Here is a 25,319-nt window from a genome sequence, read left to right as displayed (position 1 = left end):
ATAATAAAAAACAGACAATTATAATAATTAATTTAATCCTTCAAATCACTTCATGAAATAATATTAAATCTCGTAGCGGAATTCACAAAACTTCACCAAAATTCAGTTTAATCATCATAGCATCTTCACAAATTAACTTTAAGTTAAAACCAAAGCAAAACGTTACTAAAAATTCAGCAAACAAATAAGTAAAGAAAACATTCGTTTGTCTCCCCCGAGTGCTACGTACCAGAGCGACAACCGACTCGACTTACGCCGAATAAATCTTCATCACTTCCATCACCTGCACGTTACCAGTCTAAAGGTAACGGCGAAACAAATAAAGGGGTGAGATATCAAACAATATAAACAAGGTTATGATAAAATAGTATATTTTCAAGTTCAAGTTATAATAATCATCACTTTGCGGTATAACTGTTACCGTCTAATTCACTTTACTGTTTCCACCAAAATAACACACATCACAATATCTCACATAAATTCATATTCAGATCACTACAATTCACATAAGTTCACACATCAAATCACATAAGCTCATAATCACACAAATGAAATTCGAATCTAACAAATGCACATGCATGTGGTACCCAGGACTTTAGCCCCTATCGCCAAGTGCCAATAAATATAGGCATCAAAACAGGCATAAGCCTTCGTCACTGTTTGCCAATCCAGACCGTCACAAAAATGCAATCATGCGACTCGATGAATGCAATGTCACAAACAAATCACAACAACATCGTCGCGAGGCATACGCCTATATCACAAATGTTACCAATAATTAGAGGTAACTCATCGTTACAGTATATCCTACATTTTACAATAATGACAAAGTAATACCATCGCATCATCACTGACCAAAGGCCTTCAACTTAATGTCACAATGTCACGACAGCAATGCACACACACACAAGCCAACAACTATCATCAACAACATCACAAATTGTCACGAATAATGCAACAACAATTCACATATTTTCAACAATTCACTACGTCACAACATTACGAATATCATAAAACAAAGGATATCGAATTACTCCCGGACACTCCTAATTTATCCTATTCCACTAAATTAATTCCGCTCTACTAATCATTTATTCTTGTTTACTATTTAATTGTTACTTGGCTACGGTCAAAAATATGATGGTACTGCTACTTCTAACAATTCGCTCTGTTACTATCAAATATATAAGCATTGTTATATTTAAATGTTACTCTGCTATTATCATGGATTTATTACTGTTACTTTATAAATTTCCTGATAAAGCTCGAGTCTGCTACTAACACTACTGCTAGTGTTGTTGTTCATTCATCTACTATTGTATTTTTAATAAAGCTACTTCACTCTAATGATTTAATTAAGTCAGTAATGTTTTACCCTGCATTCTAATTCCAACTGGTACTTAATTACACTCACACTGAGAAATGATACAAGTGCCTAATTAGTAACAGGAAAGGTAATGCACTAACACTAAGGACCTCCATCCCCATACACACATGCACGTCCCATAAGTGACTACTTACAACAAAGGGCGCCCTCCCCACATGGCTGGCCCTCCCGCCCTACCCAAAAAGTGGGGTCATCCCACTTGCTTCAAGGGACATCCATCCCATGTATATGGCTCCGTCCTTTCATATTTTCTTTCCAGTCTCAGTATTAATCAACAATTCTAATCCCAGAAAAATTAATCGTCACAACATCACTAATTCATTCACAGCACATACAATTATTCATCGATTAAGGTTCTAATTTAATCTAAATTCTCATACAACACAGACAATTCAAATACCACACAACAACATTTTCCACATACAATTTCCAAAAAATTCTCACAGTGACGTCATAGACACCAAAAATCATACCAACACATAGAGATAATATTAATCCCCTAAACCCCGCATATGATTCATCATATCCCCGTTTATAGAGCAAGACCCCACCCTTACCTTGTATTCGAAGTCTGCTATACAATTTCCGGTCAAATTCCAAGCTTCTGGCTTCGCAAAATTCTTCCGTTTTCTCCTTCCCGGCACAACTCCCGTATCTTTTTTTCCTTCTCTTCTTCACGAAAACCCATTCTCCAAACCCTTGCTTCTGATAGTGCCTATTTTTCTTTTTACTGTCACTACTCATATTTCCACTTAATCAACATAATATTATTATTCTCATTATACTATTGAGCCTATTTCCTACACCTCCAATAATACTTAACACCATCCAACCCAATTAATTAAATAATTATTCCAATATAATAATATTATTTCTGATATCATTTCTATGATTAAACCGACTAATTTTCTTGGCTACCGACTAAACCACTCAAATAATATCACCCTTCCACCATTCCTCTTGGATTAATACCGACAAATCCCCAACTTCGATAAGTTCCAGTAATTAAATCCTTAATTAATTTAATTAACAAATTAATTAAATTCGGGGCGTTACATTAACCACTTTTATAATTCGTGTTGTGGGCATGCTTTCATTAGCTCCTTAAATCGCTCATATGCTTCGAAGAGTTATTCTCAGTCTATCTGCCTAAAACAGGTAATCTAGTTCCCAAGTTGTGTCGTCTTACTCTGCGGGAAATATCTAGAAAGGACCACTTTATTAATACCATTACATGTCATAATAGAATTAGATGGGAGAGATATTGTAGCCATGGTATAGCTTTATCCCTAAGGTAGAATGGAAATAAGCAAAGTCGAATGGCTTCGGGATTGACGTCATTGTTCTTAAGCTTATTAGTGAATTGCACAAATATATAAAGGTGCAAGTTCAGGTCCACCGTCGGGTTTTTGGAGAATTGGTTTTGCTATAAATAGTGCAGCGGGGAGGGTTTTAGCTTGAAATTATTCTCCGGTATGGAAGACGTTGTTGTAATCGGCGTCTTAGGTAGCCCTCAATTTCATCAATCGGATGGGCGAGATTCCCAATACTTTGGGTTCTTCGCATACCATCGGAACTGGGACAAATTTAATAAAAACAAAATTGCGCCATCACCATACCTTACCCGTTTTTTCCAGTAACATCTAGGGGTGTTCAAAACCAAACCAACCCAATAGAAAACCGTAAACCAAACCAAATCAAACCAAAACCGCAAAAAACCGCGTTTGGTTTGGATTTATTTTGGTCATCTTTTAACAAAACCGCATGGTTCGATTCGGTTTGCAGTTTGTATTTTGTAAATCGAACCAAACCGAATCAAACTGCATTATATTACAACCTAACTTTTACTTAACTCAGATCCTACCCAAACTTAAACCTATTATACCTTTAGCCTTATGATTACGAATAATTTTCTCTTCCTTACACATATGATTTCAGTCCTAATCTTCTCAAATCGCTAATAGGATTATTTGCTTTCCTTGCCACATACATCTTCCCTTTTCTTCTATAATCTCTACTCTCTTATATTCTTTCTTTTCACCTTCTCATTTTTATGTAAATGTTCCCTATTTCAGTTTCATTTTTATCGCACATCTTCTTCACTAATCTCTCAACTCTTTTGTTTTTTATTTTTCATCTTCACTAATCTCTCGTCTCTTCTATTTTTTTCATTATAATAATTTTTATATTATTTTATGCTATTATTTTATGTTTATTATTCCACTTTTGTCTAATTTAATTTTTACATATTAAATGAAAAATTGTTGTCAAAATATAACAAGTTTTGTTGTTATTTGATAGTGTATGAATGTCTAAATCAAAGTTCTTTTGTCATTGATATGTGTATTCATGGCTCAATAAAATATTTGTAAAAAACCGAACCAGCTGAACCGAAGCAAACCGTATTGGTTTGGTTTGGTTTGGTTTGGTCTAAATCAAAGTTCATATCAACAAAGTTGTCAATATTTGGGAAAAAGAACAATCCATAGACAAGCAGGGCAAAGACAACTTCAAAGTCATCTTTCTTTCTTTCCTTTGAAAAGGTGAGAGCTTTCTCTATCAAAAATTGAGCAGGTAATCTTGATAATCCTCCTTTAATACCCATATTCTTCTCAATGTCATCCTTCCTTAAGTGGGCGAACTTTGCAATGTCATAAGACTTGGGATCTTCTTTCAAACCAGTAAAGGGAATTATTTAAGTAATGGACAATCCTATGATACTTGCATATTCTTCCAAGGTTGGTAAAAGTTGATAATCGGGGAAAGTAAAACAATGATACAAGGGATCATAGAATTGGACCAATGTGGAGAGAATCCCTTCCTTCATATTTATCTTGAGGAGATATAACAACCTTCTATACTTGTCACAAAACTTATCTTAAATGACATTCAAGGATCCTAGATTTCTCAACTCTTCTACCTTTAAACTCTTGAAATTATACCTCTTGGTTTTTATTCTTTCAAGTTCCATTCCTATAATGTTTACAAAAATGGTTTCTTTTAATTCCTTGAAAGATATCTTTGGTTTAAAAATGCATGGATGTATGAATGCAAACATAGTAAAAACACGGGGTTTAAAGGTTCAACGTCACGAGCATGGAGCCAAAGGTCTACCCATCCCAAAGGTGTGTACTATAGTTATTTTGTATCTGAAGAACAAGGTTATAAAAAGTTCCCGGACTTAAACAGTTCAACTTGGATATTATAAATGTTCCAATTACTTTCTTGTTTGGATAATATTCCAAGAGAACCTCATCCGAGTGTAGTATTGTGTAACAACCATTCTGGAATTGAATCCAAATACAGTTTCCACACTACGTCCTAATGGCCAAGATTGGTTAAGATGTTTCTAGGTCCCCAGCTTCTACAACTAGTTTGAATGTAACGATGCTTTTCCAATTACTTGGCCAATAAAGATTACTTTCAAAGAGGCCTCCATTGAGAGATGGATCTCAAATTTATTTCTTTGGGATTACTCCCTCGAGATCAAAATGAATTTACCATCTCCTATCATAAGTGCACTTAAATCCGGTTTAGGATTTATCTCACCACAAGGGGGAATCAAGCCCTTTCCTAATACAACCCATAAAATGTAACAAGTACTCACATAGGCAGTTTATAATAACACTATATACAATAATAATAATAATAATAGGAACAACCCTTCTAGGGATGGTCCAGCAATAGGTCAAATTTTCCCCAGTAGAGTCTCCATTTTTCTGTAGCGGTGAAATTTGTGAGACTGAAGCCATTGATTGACTTAGCTTGTATATTTTAACAGAGTCTTCGCCGTGCTTTATTTTTTAAAAGGAAATGGGAGTAAGAGCGAAATAAAACCCACATAAGTTTTTTAAAATTAAAACTAATAAAATAAACAGAGATTTGGGTAAGGGGGGTTGTTATGCAAGGAGAAGGTTTTAAGCACCCGTCACATCTATGGTACTCCATAGGAACCTTTTTAAAATTATTATTATTTTTTGTTTTTATAAAATGACTTTTTTGTGTATTTTGTTTAAATAGAGTGGGAAGATGAGAAAAAAAGGTTTTAAAAGTGAGCTCGATAAGATATCGCATCTTAGGCCTACATACCCCTTAAGTGTAATAGGGAAGTTAGAGATTTTGTAGTTTCTCTTAAAAAGAAAATAAAGAGCCAAGTGGCAAAATCTTTTTGGGTGTTGAGCTTTAACAATACTCAACGGGTTTTAAAATGTTAAGCTTTAACAATACTTATCAAGTTTTTTTTAAAGGAGATAAACTTTAACAATACAAGGCTAGGTTTTAATAAAAGAGGTTGGTTGAGCTTTAATAATACAAAACCAATGGTTGATTTAAAAAGGTTAAGCTTTAACAATACAAAACCATTTTTAAAACAAGTGGGTGCAAAGCTTTAACAATACTAAGCACAAAGAGAAAAGAGTTTGGAAGAGAGATTGAGTACCTTGACAATTTTAGTCAATACTATTATCATTTCTTTGGATATTTAGCAACAACTCAAGCAATCAATCAATGATGAATATCTCAATTGGTCATACCTCAAGATCATTTCATGTATAAATGAATATGATGTGATGATGGATGGATAACATCTTGTGTATGTAGGTCAGTAAACAAACAATATATATATATATATATATATAGACAATGATAATACTATAAACAAGGTATATATGTACAACAATAAAAATCAACAAGCATACAAGTAAAGAAGTAGGGAAAAGATCAAAGCTTCAAGTTATTTTAACATGGTGAAGCTAAGATCAAAAGAAGTTTCAAATTAGGGTTTTGAAACACACATAAACCTAGTTGATTTTAAAGTTGATTAAAAGACCAAACCCTAAATGAGAGTTGGTTTCAAGGAACATCGTACCATCAAGATGACTTTGACCTAGGCCTAATTGATTCATACAAAAAGATTAGTAAGTTACTTGGTGAAAAATATTAAAAGGAAATGATTTAAAAAGGCTTTAAAATATATTTTTGGAATTTTAAAATATATTTATAAAATAGACAAGTTAAATAAGTAGTTTACAAAAAATTAAATTAAAATACATATTTTTTCTATTTTAAATAAAATGTTAAAGTTGGTTAAAAATATAAAAGAATACAAGTGTTCAAAAAAGGGGTTTTGGCCCTCCCAAGGCTTGAACTCACGCCCTCACTTTCAACAGCTCAAAACTTGACCACTAGGCCAAGCGCCAGTTGATGATCATAAGGGCCATCCATAACATAAAATAGTGAATTCGGTGGTAAATGGTAAAAATATAAAAATAAAACAACAAAAGTGTAAAAGGGGTGGATCGAACCCATGCTCCTATACACTAAAGCCTTAAACACACACGCTTTGCCAGTTGTACCAAACGATTAAGTCGTTTAACAAACAACCATCAATAGATTTCAAATAAAACAAGTTTCTGAAAGCTCCTGAATCTCCTTCCTCGACCTCAACTGCAACAAAGCCAAATGCAAATACTGGATGGTGATTTTGTGTTTACAAATGGGTTTTTATGACTTAGATAGCTTATATGGATGATTTGTGAGATGTTTAAATGCTCAAAAGAGCTTGAGATAGCTTGTATAGCTCAACTCAATTCTATGTGCAAATGGTGAAAGTGAGAATGGGGGGAGGTGTTTTGGTGGTTACAGATGCAATGTGAGGATTGCTACAGCTCCGATGAGGGGTATGGATGATGTTTGATCACTTGTTTGGCACTGAACAAGCTTAGAATTCAAAATGGAAAAGTTTATGAAAATGAAAATTTTTGAGATTTTTGGATGAGAGGGTGTCTTTGAGAATTAAGGTGTGTTTGTTTCAAGAGGTAAGGCTCTCTATTTATAGACACAAAATTTGACTTGTAGGGGAAATCAGAGCAATTGGCTGTGTAGTTTTCAAATTGTATACTTTTGCTTCTCTGTGAAGAAAGCTTGATTTACATGGTTTCAATGCCTTTGTCATGCTTTAATCAGAATATAGGGAGGCTTCTCTGCAGCTTAGGTGGTTTCTTGTTGGACTTGAATCACTTTTGGTGCAGATCAAACAAGTTGGGAGCTCAATGCAAGAGTTATTGGTGATTAAAGTCACCTTTCAAGAATGGAAGTGTGATCTTTATGCGTGAAATGGAATGATTCAATGGGAAATGATTAAAGCACTTAGGTAATAGCTCAAAAGCAAGTGTAATCCTCTGATTATGGTGTTTAGAAAAAGCAAGAGGGTATGCAAGCAAGGATTATGCAGATTTGAAATGGATTTGCAAACTTGGTTCTTTCATGACTTGAATTCAAGTGTTATGGTCTCATATTTATAAATCCATATCTCTTAGCTCAAGCATTGGATTTTTGTGCTATAGGACTCTTTGGAAAGCTTGTAACACGTACTACAACTTTGGTGTTGGAATCTTCCTCAAATTCATTTTGCATATTGGTGAAAATTGGTCACAAAGTTGGAAGAAAACTAGTTTCAAACACTAAGAATTTTTTCTAAGTGTTGTCCAGATTTTCATGAACCCATTTTGGAAGATTTTTTACTCTCTTCTTGGATTTTGAGGTTACTTGTGCATGAAGTTATGGTTAAAAGACTAAAAAACATTTAGAAATTTTCTAAGTCTTTGAAATTTCTCCAACTTTGACTTTTGTTGACTTTTTATTCTTGATTAATTTTCTTGATTTTTCTTAATCAAATGACTTCAATAAACATATATTAATAATTTTGATCTTTCAAAGTCCATAGTTGACCAACTTTCACAAAAGTCAAAGGCAGTCTTGAACAATTGACTTTTCCCAGATGAATTGCATTCTTGTGGATTTCAATTGAATCAAGACCTTCCCACCAAATGAATGATATGAGTGGATTGAAATGAGTCATTGTAGATCCTTGAGTTATGATTTGAGCCATGGAGTCATGTCATGATTAAAAGTCAACCCTCCAAATGAATTAGGTCAAAAACCCTAATTTGTGCACCAGATGAAATTGGGAGTTGTTGATCTTGAATTGAGCCACTCTTGGAATTTTATTATGACAAGGGAAATCGTTTGAGCACATGAGAACACTTGAGATCCTTTGTAGGCTTCAAAACCCTAATTTGCCTGAGTCTCCTGACCAATCTCTTTGGGAAACAAGCAAAACAATCTCTTTTTTTTTTGTATATTTTTGGTTAGCAAATGATATATGTATAGTGATGGTAAAGATAATGAGATTATGATGATCACAATATTATCAAAATGATGTGGGATCTCAGGGTCAAAAATTGGGGTATACAAAAACCAAACCATCACATAAACGAAAATGGCCGAGAAACAATTAGTTTGTAAATTCAAAACGAAACAAAAAATTGGTATGAACATGACAAAATTTCGAACCCTAATCCTCAAATTAAGTGTCAATTGGCATGGGGGAAAGGATCAATATAAACATAGCAACACACATGTATCAAGAAATTTCAAAGACATGAAGAAAAAATAGAAAGTCGAATATGATATTCCTGACGAGAAATCGTGTTTCTCGATGAAGAATTGCACCAATTGGTGAGTTCCTCATTTGGTTCTTCCTTTCTCTCAATATTCTTCTCCTTAATGCTTTAGTTCCGTTTCGATTCCAGTTTGGATTGTGTGTTGACTCAGTGCCGCCGACTCGTCGGAGAAGAATTAATTAAAATTAGTTTTGGTTGGAACTTTTTTTAAGGAAACTTTGATTTTATTTTAATAGGATTAAATATTGTTCGTACATGGAGTATGTTTTCTGGGTTTCTGGGTTTGTTTTTAAATACTCGTTGTAGCTTTCTAGGTTTGTTTCTCAAGCTTTAACAATAGAGTTTGTTTTGCTTATACATGTTATATGATTAGTATAACTCATTTGAAATAATAAACATTAATTGTGAAATGGTTTAGTGGTAAGTTTCTATTATTTTCAAATCCAATGACTTGGGTTTGAATCCTGGCTAAAACAAATTTTCTTAGAAAGGACTACGCTTTTTAAAAATAAGGGACCAAAATGGACCCAGATGTAAATTTAAGGGACCTAAAAGGGTATTTAGCCTAAATTTTATTAACAGAATAATGATATTCATATATATGAGAAATGAAAAACACAATATATATTTATTAAATGAGTAAAACAGTGTTTGAAAAGTGATACATGATAGTCTTCTAAGACGAGACTAATTACATATATAAATATAAATTATAGATTATAAGTACTTATTATAACTAGATAGTAACAACACAAAACAACTACTTATTATTCAATTCTCGGTCCATATTCATTAACCATAGTAGAACCTAAAGGGCATAAAAGGCTTATTCAATGGATAATACTAATTAATTCTCCAACTTAAGAGTTTGGTTGATATCTTCTACAATTGCCTCAGCATCCTTTTTTACCCCAAACAAACCTTTTCTTGCTAGTCCCGCACAGTACAATCCACGTTCTCCCTTCCAATGTTTTGGAAAAGGATTTTTAGGAAATCCTTTCTCATTAAGAGCATATTTGTAATCCTTAAAAAAAATCAATCAGTTTATAATTCGAGGAGTATGAGAAATTAAAGAATATAGGGCAAGGGAAAAAATGTACCTTAAGCCATCCATTAGCTACGCTTTTGTAGCCAGTAGCAAAAACGATGGCATCAAACTCTTTCTCCATGTTGTTTTCAAAGATAACATTCTTCTTCACAATTTTTTTTATACCTGAAGGAACAACCTTTATAGCTCCTTCCTTAATTTTTTCAATGGTTCCAACATCAATAACAGCAGATTTTCCTGTAATGTTTTTTAGATATAATGGTCCTTCTTTAGGACGATAAATCCCGTATTTGGACAGATCACCATACTTGAATTTTGCACGAAGTGTAATGATTGCATCTGCAATATAAACCGGTAAATATTGCACCAAGTGCATCCCTGTACGAATCATATCTCTGGTGAAGACATGAAGCTACAAAAAAATCATTAAACTATTAATATCATGACAACACATATATTTATCATTAAACTTATATTGGACCTAAGTTGCATGCATAAAGAAATGTCTTTACCGGATTTCGAATAACAATGGAAGTGCTAGCACCCCAGTTATGGAGATCGTATGCAATCTCCATTCCCGAGTTACCACACCCAACAACCAAAACATCTTTTGATTTATAATTTTTTCCAGATTTGTAGTACTTGGAGTGTACCACCTCTCCTTCAAATTGCCCTAATCCAGTCACATTAGGAATAAAACCTTCATTATTTTCGCCTGAGGCAATCACAAGAAACTTTGCCCCATAAACTTCCAATGTACCTTCTACGGTGTTTTGTGCTTCAACCGTCCATTTGTTTCTAACATCATCATACTTAGCAGACTCAACGACGCGATAATAACGAGGTTTTATGTCAAAATGATCGACATATTTATCTATGTATTGAAGAAATTGGTCTTTGGTTAGGTATGTTGGGCTAGAGGATGGGTGTGGCATGAGAGGTAAAGAGCAAAATTCACTAGCTAAGTGAAGGTTTAAGCGATCATAAGCATTTTTCCTCCAAAGAGAAGCATTGCACTCTTCTTTTTCAAGAATAACATGAGAGATGGAGTTTTGGGTTAGTAAAGCTGAAATTGCTAGGCCAGAAGGACCACCGCCAACAATCACAACTGTGTATTCTTGCATATTGTTGTTGGTAATCTAGGAATTAAGTATCTTCAATGTTTTTAATCAACTAGAAGTTGTAGAATTTATAAGCATGTATGGAAGCTTAAGAACATGTTTTGGTACATTGGTACATGAATGTAATAAAAAAACTTTTTGTCCATAATATTTGAATTTGACCGTGTGTTTATAATTACTATATATATTTTCTTTAATAAAACTTTCTATACGAAAAATGTCTATATTCATCTTTTTCCTCTCTTTCTCTCCGTGTATGCAATGCATTCTTCATGTTAAAAATGGTATAAAATTAGGTGATAAGATTAAATACAATATTTACTTATCCTCAATATGTAGTAAAAATATTTCAAACTTATCTATTTTAAAATACGGACCGAACCAGTTGATTAGTCTAGTTAGACAAAGAACCGGAGAATATGACAGTATGATAAAGACATAAGATCGTAGTTGCAATTGGTCTAATAAAAATCATTGTAATTTAGCATGTTCACTAATTAGATCTATGAATCGATGAATTCTTAAACCGCCAAGTTGATCTGTTGTGTTAATTTTTAATTCGTTAAAACAATTTAATTTTGAACGGGGAGTAAAAAGTAATCTAAAAAATTGAAAGAAAAAAAATATGGTTTGTAAATACTTTTATTTTTAATTGATATAAATCAGATTAATATTCCTACCAATAATCCATTATTGGATAATTTGACCGGATCGATGATCGGTTAAAATAAAACACCCTTCTATAAATAATATCAATTTTATTATTAATTTTTGAATAATTTATCATTTTTTATGTCAGTCAAAATCAAATTCTTTTCAAATTATATTCTAAAATCATTTAGAAATATTCATGCATATTTTTCAATACTCCTAAACACGTTCTTGATTTTTTTTTCAATTTATAAATATAATATTTAATTTGTAAATTAAAATTTATTTCCTCAAAATATTATTTGAATTTAACTTTTAGCTTAAATCAAATATACAAGTATTCTTGCATTGTTCTAAATATATTGACTACCTATTGTTTTGAAAACCTTTGTATTCTTATGAAATATTTTTTCCGGTTATCATTGTAAATAAAAATAATTTTATGTATATATTGATATAGTCAATATGTAGATTTTAATTGCTGGTTCAATTATAATACATATTTGTAGTTGAATATGAGGTTGATACACAATAAAACCAGAGAAAGAGATAAAAGTACAAAATACCAAGAAGGGTTGGATGATGGTGCTTTTGATTTTACCTTTTATAAATTTAATTTAACTCATTGGATTGTGAAAATAGTCATTAGTCGTCTATATTTGTGGTGAAAATTTCTTTACCCACCTCCCTATGGGGGTCACCCCCAGCGAAAATCCAAAACTGCCTCTGCTTCGGAGATGAATCTCCGAAGTTTTTTTTTTTTGATTTTTTTTCACTTCGGAAATGCATCTCCGAAAACACCAAATTTTTGATGTTTTCGGAGATGCATTTCCGAAGTCAAAAAAATTCAAAATCCGTGAATATTTTCGGAAGTTCATTTCCGAAACTGTTGCTGCATATACAAATTTCCCTCCTTCACTATTTCATCATTTTTCTCCAAAACTTCTCAAAACCCTCTCTAAAACCCAATCAATCTCCATCAATTTTTCGCCCTAAAATCAAGTTTCAAACCGTTGATCACGTTAAAGGGAGCATAGAAAGCTACAATGTCAGGTAAACATCTCTCATTTCATCCCGTATTTCACTACATTGATTCAACAAATTTATGCTCAAAACTGATATGGTTCGGAAGTTCATTTCCGAAATATATCACCTAATAAATTTCGGAAATGAACTTCCGAAATATGCCCTGGCAGTTAAAAAAAAACAGTTTTGGCCAATTTTGCTAATTTATTCATTTGTTAGGTATGGTGCATCCGGACAACATTGTGCAAGCCGATGACGCAGTAGTTCCCGTAATTGTTAGCGTTAATAACGATCCGGTTATCGACGTTAATCCTATGATCAATGCGGTTGATGTTCGGCAAGAATTTACAAATGATCGGAGCTTCGGTAGTCGCGAACAATTGATTGATTGGGTTCGGAAGGAAGCTAACAAACTTGGATTTGGAATTGTTATTTTAAGGTCGGACAACGGAAATAGTAGGCGGAAAGCTTTCGTTGTTTTGAATTGCAAACGGGGTGGTAGTTATGTACAATCAAACCGTGTGCTAAAACACGAGGACACGGGATAGAGAAAGTGCGGTTGTCCGTTTAAGTTGCGTGCCACTCGGAGGGTTGATGATATGTGGCGGTTAACCGTAATTTGTGGAATTCATAATCATGCCTTGGATGTCAAGTTACACGGGCATCCAATGGCGTGTCGTTTGTCCCGCGAAGAGAGGAAAGTGATATCGGACCTAACGATAGTCAAAGTGGCGCCTCGCAACATACTTGTCGATTTGAAGCGTAAGAAACCGGATAGCGTTTCAAATATCAAGCAAGTTTACAATGAACGGCACAATCTCAAGGTTTTAAATATGGGCCCTCGGTCGGAAATGCAACAACTTTTGAAACTTCTAGGCGATAACAATTATGTTTCAAGCTTCCGAACCTCCGAGGACAAAGTTACGGTGCGTGATATTTTTTGGACTCATCCCGAAAGTATCAAATTGTTCAACACATTTCCAACCATTCTAGTCATGGATTCGACATACAAGACAAACAAGTATAGGCTTCCTCTTCTAGAGATCGTCGGTGTGACCTCGACGGACAAGACTTATTCGGTGGGGTTTTCTTTTTTGGAGTGTGAAAAAGAAGACAACTTTACGTTGCGGGTTTGCTCGGTAAAGGGGAAAATAATCACACTTTAGTCCGACGGGAGCTCATTGCGGAGTTGACTTCGTATCGGGACATCTACGGCCGACTATATGAAAATCAAGAAAAGTTTACAAAAATTCATGATGCACTTGTTCCATCACTTACCGGTATCGCTCCGGTTTCGAAGTGGATGTCATTCCCCGAGATGGGTCATCTAATAGCAAGTGCGTATGATATGGTGTGCGTCGATTTGACGAGGTTTGGACTAAGTGAGACTTTCTTTCCACTTCATAGTCGGCCGCCGTTGGACGCGTCGGGCCGCATCATATGCATCGGGTATCTACGATCGCGGCACTTCGTTCAAGTGTTTTTGAAACCGGGTTGTCCTATACCGGCTACTTCTTGTCAATGGACGGCACATCGTTCAAATGAGGCGGAGACTTGGCCGGATCCGTTCGTTTTGAGAATGGCGGAGTTTGAAGAAATGATGAGCAAAGAGCGCGAGCAAAATAGAGAGCGGTCGAAGAACGTGCCTATTTTGGACTTAGGATCCACCGATTGGTTCGGTGAATTTTAGTTCGTTCCGGATCGTTTTTTGTTTGTAACGATCATTTTTTGTATGTATTGTTGTTTATCATGTAAAATTGGACCGATTCAATACATATATAATATAAGTATGTTTTATGTTGTCATTGCCTATTTTATGCCTATTTTGTAAGCTTTTGGTATTGTTTACACAAAACAGAATGCAATGCACAAAATGCAAAATTCACCTCTGTTTCTGCATAAATCGGAAATGAACTTCCAAAATATACATGTCTGGAGCCTATTTTCGGAAGTTCATTTCCGAAATGTCCCTTGAGGCAGGATAAGGTTTGTTGGGCCATCAATGCTCCAATAAGTCTATAAATACTACACACTCTTCTTCATCCTCTTCACACCACAAAACACAAATGACACAAACCTACCCCCACCTAGCATTCGTCTACTTTGAAACCGGCTACCCGATGCCGTTCCAATTTCGCTTCTCGCGCGACATGCCGTTTGCGGAATTGATACCGTCGCTCAACACGCTTTTGCGCTATCCCGAGAATCGAAAGGTTGTCAAGCTCGAGTACCGCTCGCCATCGCTTAACGACGAGGGAGGCATTAAGTTCACACATTTTGAGATCAAGAACGACGAAGATTTAGCGGTTATGTGGAGAATGTTCGACCGATTTTCTTCGAAAGGCCCGATCGAGTTGGACGCCAAACTTCAAAGATCGGCGGGCGACGTTATCAAAATGTTGACTCATCCCCACCTACCCGTGTTCAACAATATGTAACTTTAATTTTCAGTAATATTATCGTTGTAATCTTCACCCGATTAAATAAAGTGAATCGTTGTTGTTTTTCATTTTTCTTCTGTCCAGACATAAATTCGGAGGTTCATTTCCGAATTCCATCATGGGGGGTGAGTTCGGAGATGAACTTCCGAAACACCACATTTTCTGAAAATGTAACTTTATTTCGGAGATGCATCTCCGAAATCAATATTTTATATTAAAAAAAACACGTTTTCGGAAGTTCATTTCCGAAAACACCTTTTTTCCAAAAAAAAAAGTACCTTTTCGGAAATGAACTTCCGAAACAAGGGGTAGTGTGGTAAATTCACCAGGGGTGGGCAAGAAGGTTAGGAGGTGGGTGAAGAAATTCTCTTTGTGGTAGTCTCTCATAACATTAAGCATTCAAATAAAAATGTGGTAATCTATTTATTTTAATTTAACACTATTTAAAAATGTAGTACAATGCTTTAAATACATCAAACACTATTAAAAAAACACGTGTTATTTTGGGTGTGAAGGGAAATTTATTTCGGTGATACTAATAATGTAAGGAAGGACATCACGAAATACGTCACTTTACTTTTTAGTTTCTAATTAACCGAGGGGATAGTTGAAATGACCATTAGTTTGATCTCCAACAACAATATTTTTATATTTTTAAAATTAACCCCACATACCTCTCAATTTATGACCAAAATCGAAGGAAAAATAACATTTTTATATATAAATTACATTCTTTATACAAAATATTAAAATTAAATTGTTTACACAGAATATTACTTTGTTTACGTAGAATATCAAAGTAAAAATATATAACAAATTTTGAATCTGATTAATCATCATCATTGTCAGTGAAGATCAAATACTGGATCCTCGTTTCATTGAATCTTGAGGAAGATCAAATGTTAGATATTTCATGCATTTGTTTATGATATAAAACAAAAAATAAATAAATAAAATAAATATTCAGTTATATGATTATTTAAACAAACTTTGAATCCAATATTTTTCTGCTCTTGCAATCTATCATAAAGAACTTTTTCAAGCTTCTATAAGTTTCAGTGTTTTCATGACAAATTTCATGATCAATATTTTGATATTCATAATATTTTTATACTGAATGAAATAAGCCTTCTAAATAGATGCCTTTTAAGTTTCACGCGGATCACTAATGATAATTTTTTGAGCTTTGGTACTCACTAAATGAACGATAAATATTTGTTTAAGGACTGCGAAGAAACTCAATAAACACGCTTATTTTTTCCTCCAGTTTGATTTAAACTTGAGGTATAAAAATTTCTTTTTAAATAAAAAATACAATAAATTTGATACTTTTAACCTCGGTTTCTAAAAGACTAGAGATGTAAATGGATATCCATGAGAACAAATAGTATGATATTCGTCCGTGTCTGCCTCGTTGGATAAATATCATATCCACATCTGTCACATATCCATGTGGTTATCCTTTAAACGGGTAATCTACGGGTTTTAAGGTATCCGATGATATTTACAGATATCCATGGATAACATTATTTTTCTAAAATTATGTTTTGAAAAAATATTTTCAGTTTATTTTAAAGACACAAGATCTTATTATCACATAACATTCATGCAAATCTCTTTTATTTTAACAACAAAATTTCATCAAACTAATTTCCTTCATTTTCACCAAAGCTTAATCTCCCATACATTTCAAAGTTAACAAAAAAATGATATTGTGATTGTGAGTCATGGAGGAAGAGCGGACGACGGAGGAGTAGAAATGATGACACTGGTTGGACGGAAAAAGAACGGTATTGATTGGTTGGACGGTGAAATTGTTGAAGTGTTGTACGAAGTATAAAAGAAGCTAAAATATGAAATGTCCAATAAAATTTGTATAGAATATACAGATTTTCTTCAAAAAATACTTATACGAGGAGACTAGTTTTTTAGAAGATGAAAAGATAGAGTATAATAAACTAATAATATTTCTAAAAAAAATAAACTAATAATATTTAAGAAATTTTATAATTTATTGATGGACACAGATATTCGGATACTGGTAATATTAAACTCATATCCGTATCAATTAATAAACGGATATTTAAATATCCATTTATTTTATTTGTGGATATCTATTAAACTACTCGTCGCGTATCCGTGACAGATTATATCAGCGGATATCCGTGGGTATGAATATTTTTGCTATCCCTATAAAAGATCCGAGGTAATAGATTACTTATAATGCAAAAATAAAATTGCGAATGGAAAAAATTGAAGCAACATGCATTATTTCCTTTTTCAATTTTTTACTATTCACCAATTTCTTTGTGTGTTGCAATATGATTAAAAATAAAGTTCTCGATATTGTCAACGGAAACGGAAGAAATATATATAAAAAGGTGAAATATTGATAAGAGGTGAAAACAACAACAACAACAAAATCAACACCATTAGGTGAAATAGACTGCTAGAATAGAAAATTGATTTGTTAAAGGTTGGTGTAAGAAGAACAACAACGACACATAACCAAAAAAAGTCTCGCATTCCATTCGAAATAATGATATTTAAAAGTATGGAGCGGCAGAACATGTAAGTTAGGTTTATAGTAAAACTTAGTGAAATAATCCTTTTATGGTAAAACTAGTGTCTTACCCGTGCGTTCGCACGGGTACCCGTCGTTTCCGCGCATTTGAGTTTAGGAAAATCAAAAATGTTTGAAAAAGATTATAAGTTAGGTTAAAGGTTATCATAATGACTACAATCAACCAATTGTAGTGAACTTGTAGCAACTAATAATGACTACAATCAACCAATTGTAGTGAACTTGTAGCAACCATCAGTATAAACTGAACTGCAGCTCTATAGAAGAGCTCCTTACCTTATTAAGAAAACCTCATTCTAATTACACTTTTAAATAATTCTTTCTTTCTCATTATTTTATTCATACTTTTATTAATTTCAAGAAAAAGGGGTGGGTCTGAAACTCTGAATAACCTGTATTCTTGTTGTACTAAATAATATATGAAAAGAATTATTCCAAGTTTCTTTGCATCTGTAATTTTTTTTTCTTTTGTTCAATTATGCATTTGTAATTCTTTTAAGCAGGTTTCTTACAATAAGTCATCCCATTTGATCATTAATTAATAGAACACAATTTTCACCCCTTAATTTTTGGGATTAGAATATAATATTAAAAATATAATATAACAATTATTGATAATAATAATAATAATATGTTATTTATAATTTTTAAAAAATTATTATTATTCATAATAATAACAAAGTTTGTCAAATAAATAAGATTTACCTCACTTAATATAGACTTAATATGGGCTAGGTACGATATATGACAATGCAGTGTGTGGTTTGCTTTATATGACAAGGAAATGCATTGTTGAAGGTAGCTTTTATGAAAGATTGGTAATATACTGTTAAAATCGTGATTTTGAATAGTTCCTCCAATTAAAGCAAACTAATACAGAAAGGGACTACAAGTAGCATCCATGAATTTGGATCACCTCTGTCAAAATTTTAATGACTAATTATTCTTAATTTCTATAGCTATAATCTCACCTAGGTACAAACCATACATATTTAGTATCCATCATTGGTGAGATTGCATTCATAATAAAACCATTCACCTAAGATTTTGAGACTTTAATTGTTCATGTAACAAACTCAATGATAAAGCAAAAAGAACAATCACAGACGCGCATTTAGCTCAGCCCCATTTCCTTTGCTGAGAAAAGGATAATTTGTGTAAACTATAACAGGATCCTGTGTGTAAAATGTCTTCCTATTATACTTATTCAGAGGTGCATTAAGCCTAAACCTTAAGGGCAAATCTGGATTAGAGATGAAAAGACGACCAACCGATATCAAATCAGCATCACCTCGAGCCACAGCTTCCATTCCTAACTTCCTATTGAATCCACCACTACACATGAATGTTCCATCATAATCTATTCTCAGTTTCCTTGTCAAATGAACTCCTTCTTGGTCTCGTTTACTACCATGCTCGGTTTTGCCATAAGTTGTGTATCGAGGTTGAGTGACATGGAGATAGGCGAGTTTTCTACCAAGCTCTTTCTGGAAACTGTTTAGTCTTTCAATCACTGCTAAGCCTAATCAAAATGAACTGTAATGAGATCCATGCAATTTTGTAGAAACCAAGTTGACAACAGCATCCCTTCGAATTCAGTTTTACTGTAGCCTTGACTACTCATCATATCTTGCCGCATCGTTGTTGTAGCTGGTTGCAAACTAATGGCATATGTCGTGATGCGTGTGACTTCCTTATTGTGCAAACATAATATACGGTGACTGCTACAAACATTCCGACTTGGTGTCCGCGTTCGAAATCCTACTTTATGCACAGAGCAGCAACCCAATTGAGTATGAAGCATTTATACTATAAAGCATCTTCAAACAAAAAATAGTCTATTATGATCAATCAACAAAGAATGTAAACTGACTTATCTTTCAAAGGAGACAATCAACACTATAATTCATGCGACATTAAGTCAGCGACCTATCTTGTTATGATTCAAAGATTCCGCCTTTGCTCCTCAACTCCATAATCTCGGCACTTGATAATTCACGTGGCTAATTGATACTGTATTGTAAAATGTCTTGAAAATGATCTCACAGAATCAACACCAGTAACCTGTCAAGAAAATGATTAAAGTGATTGTAATCCTACGTTTTAGTGTCATGCGTCGGTGTTGAAGAGATCGAGAATGCAACAACTTACCCGTTCAATCATAAAGGCTTGCTTGTAGGGTCGTAGTACTTACGACTCTGGCAGCACTTTTGGTGGGACTTGAACACAAAAGACAAAAGTGAATATACTTATATATAGAGAATGTGTCTCCTTAGAGGGTTATCAAGATCAAAATCATTTATTGGTCATGTAACCATTTTAAAAAGTCACTACTTCATTTTTCAAACTTATATAATTATAACAGAAGGTAAATGCAAATATGTAATATAATGCAGCATATATTAGAATAAACACAGATTGCCAACCTACTTCTTCTTCTTAGGTCTTCTTTTTCTCCGAGGCTTGTGAACATCAGAGTTTGAGCTTATAATACTTTATCACTTAACTTCTAAATTAAAATGAATCGGTCCATGAAGTAACAGGACTTCCCCAGCTAAAGTGATTTGCCAAAAGTGGTTACAACTTCAACTTCAAGCTTTGATGTAAAGTCAGAAATGGCTCTAACTTTAGACCTGAAGCGATCAGTTTCCTGTTTCTGCAGTACTCGAATGCTACCATAATAGCCTGACACCATGTCCAACCATATGTTATGCATCGATAAACAATTCCAGTGAATCAGAAGGAATAACTCTGTCTGCAAAGATATACATGTACAATCCGAAGTGGTAAGAAGTAGGGTATGACAGTTAAGACGGTGTTTGATAAAATTGAATGATTATGTTAGGACCAAAGAAATGTCACTTATGGCTTATTAGTTATGAGCTCACCTCATGAAGTAGTTTAGCCACAATGAGAGTTGTTAGCAGTGTTTGCTCAGAAGTCTTCAGGACAATGGTATTACCACATGCTAGTGCTGGTCCAACTTTCCAAGCAAACATAAGTAGAGGAAAATTCCAAGGAATAATTTGTCGTGTTACACCAATTGGTTCATGCAATGTCTGGACACATGATAATCTCCATCAGCTGGAACTGTGATCCCATGAATTTTATCTGCCCACCCGGTGAGAATCAGAGTATTAACAACAAATTCGTTACTACAATTTAAAAAGGATTATTGACATAAGAAACATGCATTTGTTGTTACTGATAGTACCAGCATAATAGAGAAATAAACGCACAAACATAGGGACTTTAGTCTTGGCAGCCTGATCATAAAGCTTTCCATTGTTCCATTTCTCTAGAGCAGCAATCTCATCATTATGCTTCTCAACCAATTCAGCAAAGCGCAACAATATACGACTTCTTAGTTGATGGAGTTATCAAAAATCATTATCATTAAAAATTTAAAACTAATATAAGGTCATTCAAGAAGGGGACACTCAGGAAATGCTTACATAAGCAGTCATTCTAGGCCAAGGTCCATTATCAAAGGCCTCCCGAGCAGTTGATACTGCACGATTGATATTTCCAATGCTGGATCAGGTTCTGCATTTGAACAATTGCGATGATCAATGTAAGAGATGCAATGCAGTATAATTTATAAATCTTGTAATGGACCTGGAAGTGTGGCAATTAGCGTAGCTTACCCTCATATACTGTCCATGCTCTTGGGTATAATGCGCGATATGTGGAACTTGTTCCATTCAAATTCCAATCCCATTATTTAATCCCTGAAGCTGGATTTTCTCTAAATGAAAATAAGATTTGTTTTTTAAAATCAAATTTAGAGATTCTAAATCTGGCATTAACAGTGCGATGAATTAGTGAGTGTAAAATTAAAAGAAAATCTATAATGGCTCACTCAATATATCCGGCTTCCCTGAGCATAGTACAGTTGAATATTTTTTAGCATTTGGACATGAAACCAAACCTCATGTCAATAAAAGTAATATAATTAGAAGTATGAAGTAAAGAAAATATAAGTAATTATGAAAGTCCTTTTTTCCTTTAATGACTATATAGAGGAACTTTGAAGAAACACTAATCCTGAAACTTGAATCTAACTTGTGTACAGAGCCATATTCTATCAAGAAAGCGCACGAGCTATCAAAATAACGTGTAGATGTGCAAAAATAGAAAAAATTGTTAATCCTAATTTGTAATCTTACAGAAAACTGATTAGGTAAATCTGGTTTGTCTTCACTTGCGAGAGGGAATAGCTGCCAACGCTGAAACTCACATTTAAAACTTCTTCCAATACTTCCTGCACTGTAGATGAGTTTGAAAAGAAGAAAATAGATAGTGAAATGTTAGTTGATGATTAGAAGAGAAATTGTAAGGACTGAAAACTTACCCAACACCGCCTAAAGGAACAACGTGGGAAGATGTTATATGACGCTTAGCAAAAGGATCAATGATTCCAGTCTGAGAGAAAGCACCATTCACTGTAACAAAAGTATTGTTGCGCAACATCTTTATATGAACAAAATCAGCATCATGCTCATAATGATACTGGTTATATAGAACTTCAAAAAATACTGCGCACAGCTATAGAAACTTCTACAACTAACACTTTTATTAAATTTTTAAAAGGAAAAAGACAGATGCAGAAACTTATGGGACTCTTTGCTACCTAAAGGAACAGGTTCATGCAGATCCAGACCTCAAACAATGAACCGGGTATTGGTCAAGTACATGTAGAAAAGTATATTCATATTTTCTAGAGGGCTAAGAAAGAAAAGATGATACAGTTGACCACAAAGAGCTCCATTATGCCATGCCTCCACAGGTTGCTGTCTTGATTATCTGAAAGAGAGTTGTTCAATAAAAACATGCAAACATGTCAATGAAACTATAGACATAGCCCATGAAAATGCTAATGAATGATAGGTAAATATATAATCCTAATCTGTAAAAAGGTAATTAAAACATTTACTCAAGCAACACTAATTCCTTTGGGATGCTCCTCATAACTTTAAAACATTTACTCGAGCAAATAAAGAACAATCGACTCAAGAAAACAAAGAACAATCGACTAACATTCTCTTTTGTTTAAGAACTCACATGGCTCTAGATTTAATTTAATACTTTCGAGAGTAGGACCAAACCTTGTTTTCTTGATCTGTTCTTTGTATCTACTGAGTTCGACATCAAGATTCTTAATCTTCTCAATGTTCTCATCCACGGTATCACCTCGTTTCATAATCTGCAATACATACGACAATTATACTCCACCAAATAGATTAAAAAAACACTGAAGTGTTGAGCAAGGATTGTCTCTGTAATGATATCATCCTCATTGATTACCTTTTTTGCAATGGGGGCAAAACCACCAAAGAGGGCCCAAAATTCACCTGAATCTAATTCAGTGTCTAACTTTCCATCATCAGCAACAAAACAACAATCATTAATCATAAATGAAATACCTTTATTCAAATCCAACAGATATTCAAGTTTGTCTTGATATATATCTTTATTCAAATCCAACAGACGTCCAAATTACCTAGACTTTCCTCCAAATCAGCATAAAAGGTCCACAATGTCAATGATTTATGAAGTCCCATCTGAACCGGTTGAATCCCATCAGTCACCACTAAAAGAAAATCACAATATAAACGCAATCATTAGTTAACACTCATTGACAATTAGAAAATTAAAATAACATGGTTAAAAATTAGGAGAGTTGAATGTGAACAATTATATGGGAAAAGAGAATACCTTTTAGTTTAACCTCGACTGGTGGCTCTGCAGTAGGCCGCCTCATAAGCTCTGTTGCTCCTGTAAAATTCTTATGTTTCCACTCTAATTTAACCCACTCACACCAGACACCGACCAAATTATCCACCGTTTTATAGTTAACCTGCACTGCCTTGTCAAAAATAACCCGAGCATTGCCAATCGTTTGATAAGGAATGTATTAATAAATGGAAATCAAATAACAAACACCATAAGGCTTATAAGCATGACCAGTCATATAAATTAGAACCAATATCTGAACTGGCTTGCAATCTTGTCACAAAATGCAATCACTACTGGATCCATTTGAGAGAGTATCCCAAGCCAAACAATTTAATTTAAACAAACACAAATCGATTAAGAAAAACATATAACAGCGAATTCAAGAAACATCACAGAAAAGAGCACGCATACCATTTGCTCCAGAAACGAAATTGAAACTTCTGCAATCTACAATTGATGAATACGATCAGAATCTGCACCGCCAATAGCAAATTAGTGAAAGAGTGAAAAGAATCGAGTGAGAAAGAGAAACTGAAAAAAATATGGATTAGGGTTTATGAATTCCATACCTTGAGTTAAATTCAACCATGTTTGTTTCTTTAATGCGTGAACTCGAAATGACATCGCATTTTTACGTGATGCAGTAGAACTGTGTTCTTCATCTGAGAAAGAGGTTGCACCACCGTTCACGATTGAGAGTGGATGAGAGTTTTGTATGAAGATTGAGAGGAAGAAGAAACAAATCGATATAAAGAGAGACCGCGTTTTGGAATTGGAATAGAAACAGTTCGGTAGAAAAAAGAGAACGTGTGAAACCGTTTTTGGAATTGGAATAGCCATAGATACGTGAATGAAACCCTTTTTGGAATTGGAATAACAATAGATACGTGAATCAAAGATTGAGAGAATAGAAAATTGGCAGTGCTGATGTGGATTAACCATAGAAGAGTTGCTGACGTGGATAGCCTAAGAAAGTCCCAAATGGTAGACTTTTCTTATATGATAGATTTGGGTATGATATTCGTCAGTTATTTGAGAAACTAAGGAATAGAATTTTAATAATAAAAATAAATCTTAAATAATAAAAAAGACATTATCTTTAAAGAGAAAAAAAACGACAGTTGCTGTTTTAAGAAAATAGATAATAATTTTTTGAAAAAAAATAACACAAAGCGTCTTAGACTAAAATTAATTTATAATAAATATAGAAAATTTAACTAATTGATTAGTGACAAATATTTGTTCCACGTAAGATTGTACATTTCACCGACTTCCTAAATAAGTTGTTTGTAGATAAACACTATGAATAAAATTGAAGTGTGAACAAATTATTAGGGGCTAGTTAAAATATCAGTTTTTGGAATAATGTCTAGGTTGGATCAACCCTGTTATATGTCTCTTTTGAGCGATTATTTCTTGTTTTGGAGCCAAAAAACCAAGTTGTGGATTCTATGGATGCTTGGGAGGGGGCATTTAGGTGTGAAGTTTTAGGTGGAAGCGACCTCTCCTGGGTTGGAAGAATGAGCTTTTGGAGTCATTAGTTAAGCTTATCTCTAGGATTGTAAGGTTTGGTCGGGAGCTTGTTTGGATTTGAGAATCAGACTCGGTAGGTGGCGTCTTTGGGTTTAGGAAGGGGAAGGTGTTGTCTTTGGGTCTAGTCCTGATCTGGAATTTTACGGTCTAGACTACTTGAAAAATGCAGAATAAAATTATTTTTATACATGAACGCTAGTTGGTTAACCTCTGGATCTCTTCAATTCTCAGTCTAGCATGGAAATGAGTCCATGCCCATGCTTTGGGTTTGATCATTAATGTGTTAGGCTAGGAGAAGGATCCACTCAAGTAGCTGGGTATTTAGG

The 25,319-nt window shown here is 33.9% G+C and overlaps 3 protein-coding genes and 1 non-coding gene across 4 annotated transcripts; 1 reads left to right on the top strand and 3 right to left on the bottom strand.

Moving 5' to 3' along the window:
• The first annotated feature begins 2,458 nt into the window (after nucleotides 1–2,458).
• LOC131654380 (small nucleolar RNA R71) lies at nucleotides 2,459–2,564 on the top strand. The gene has a single exon (XR_009299421.1). It is a non-coding gene; the product is annotated as a small nucleolar RNA R71 (small nucleolar RNA).
• A 7,133-nt stretch (nucleotides 2,565–9,697) lies between these two features.
• Nucleotides 9,698–11,022, bottom strand: LOC131646445 (probable indole-3-pyruvate monooxygenase YUCCA10). The gene is made up of 3 exons (XM_058916475.1): nucleotides 10,411–11,022; nucleotides 9,951–10,310; nucleotides 9,698–9,874 (listed from the first exon to the last, which is right to left on the bottom strand). The coding sequence occupies exons 1-3, from the start codon at nucleotides 11,020–11,022 to the stop codon at nucleotides 9,698–9,700; spliced, it is 1,149 nt and encodes a 382-aa protein (XP_058772458.1).
• Nucleotides 11,023–18,420: 7,398 nt separating this feature from the next.
• Nucleotides 18,421–19,247, bottom strand: LOC131649600 (12-oxophytodienoate reductase 3-like; the record flags this gene model as incomplete). Its single annotated transcript, XM_058919354.1, has 1 exon — nucleotides 18,421–19,247. A coding segment is annotated over one exon (426 nt), but the record flags the coding sequence as incomplete, so codon positions are not given.
• A 2,336-nt stretch (nucleotides 19,248–21,583) lies between these two features.
• LOC131651654 (uncharacterized) lies at nucleotides 21,584–24,440 on the bottom strand. The gene is made up of 7 exons (XM_058921323.1): nucleotides 24,030–24,440; nucleotides 23,872–23,933; nucleotides 23,440–23,590; nucleotides 23,225–23,314; nucleotides 23,029–23,093; nucleotides 22,830–22,927; nucleotides 21,584–22,527 (listed from the first exon to the last, which is right to left on the bottom strand). Exons 2-7 carry the CDS (start codon nucleotides 23,872–23,874, stop codon nucleotides 22,524–22,526), a joined length of 411 nt encoding a protein of 136 aa, XP_058777306.1. The 5' UTR covers nucleotides 23,875–23,933; nucleotides 24,030–24,440; the 3' UTR covers nucleotides 21,584–22,523.
• Nucleotides 24,441–25,319: the final 879 nt, after the last annotated feature.

This window comes from Vicia villosa, linkage group LG2 (genome assembly GCF_029867415.1).
Source record: "Vicia villosa cultivar HV-30 ecotype Madison, WI linkage group LG2, Vvil1.0, whole genome shotgun sequence".
In the NCBI taxonomy this organism is placed as follows: domain Eukaryota; kingdom Viridiplantae; phylum Streptophyta; class Magnoliopsida; order Fabales; family Fabaceae; genus Vicia; species Vicia villosa.
Note: the sequence above shows the minus strand (reverse complement) of the source record. Positions and strands in the feature narration are given on the sequence as shown.

Excerpts from the sequence above, each read along its gene's own strand:
- LOC131646445 (XM_058916475.1), bottom strand. The coding sequence starts at position 11,022 with ATGCAAGAATACACAGTTGTGATTGTTGGCGGTGGTCCTTCTGGCCTA. Across the intron at positions 10,311-10,410 it reads CCATTGTTATTCGAAATCCG|CTTCATGTCTTCACCAGAGA; the intron begins GTAAAGACATTT and ends ATTTTTTTGTAG. Across the intron at positions 9,875-9,950 it reads TAGCTAATGGATGGCTTAAG|GATTACAAATATGCTCTTAA; the intron begins GTACATTTTTTC and ends ATTTTTTTTAAG.
- LOC131651654 (XM_058921323.1), bottom strand. Across the intron at positions 23,315-23,439 it reads AGTCGAGGTTAAACTAAAAG|TGGTGACTGATGGGATTCAA; the intron begins GTATTCTCTTTT and ends ATTTTCTTTTAG. Across the intron at positions 22,928-23,028 it reads TTGCCCCCATTGCAAAAAAG|ATTATGAAACGAGGTGATAC; the intron begins GTAATCAATGAG and ends TATGTATTGCAG.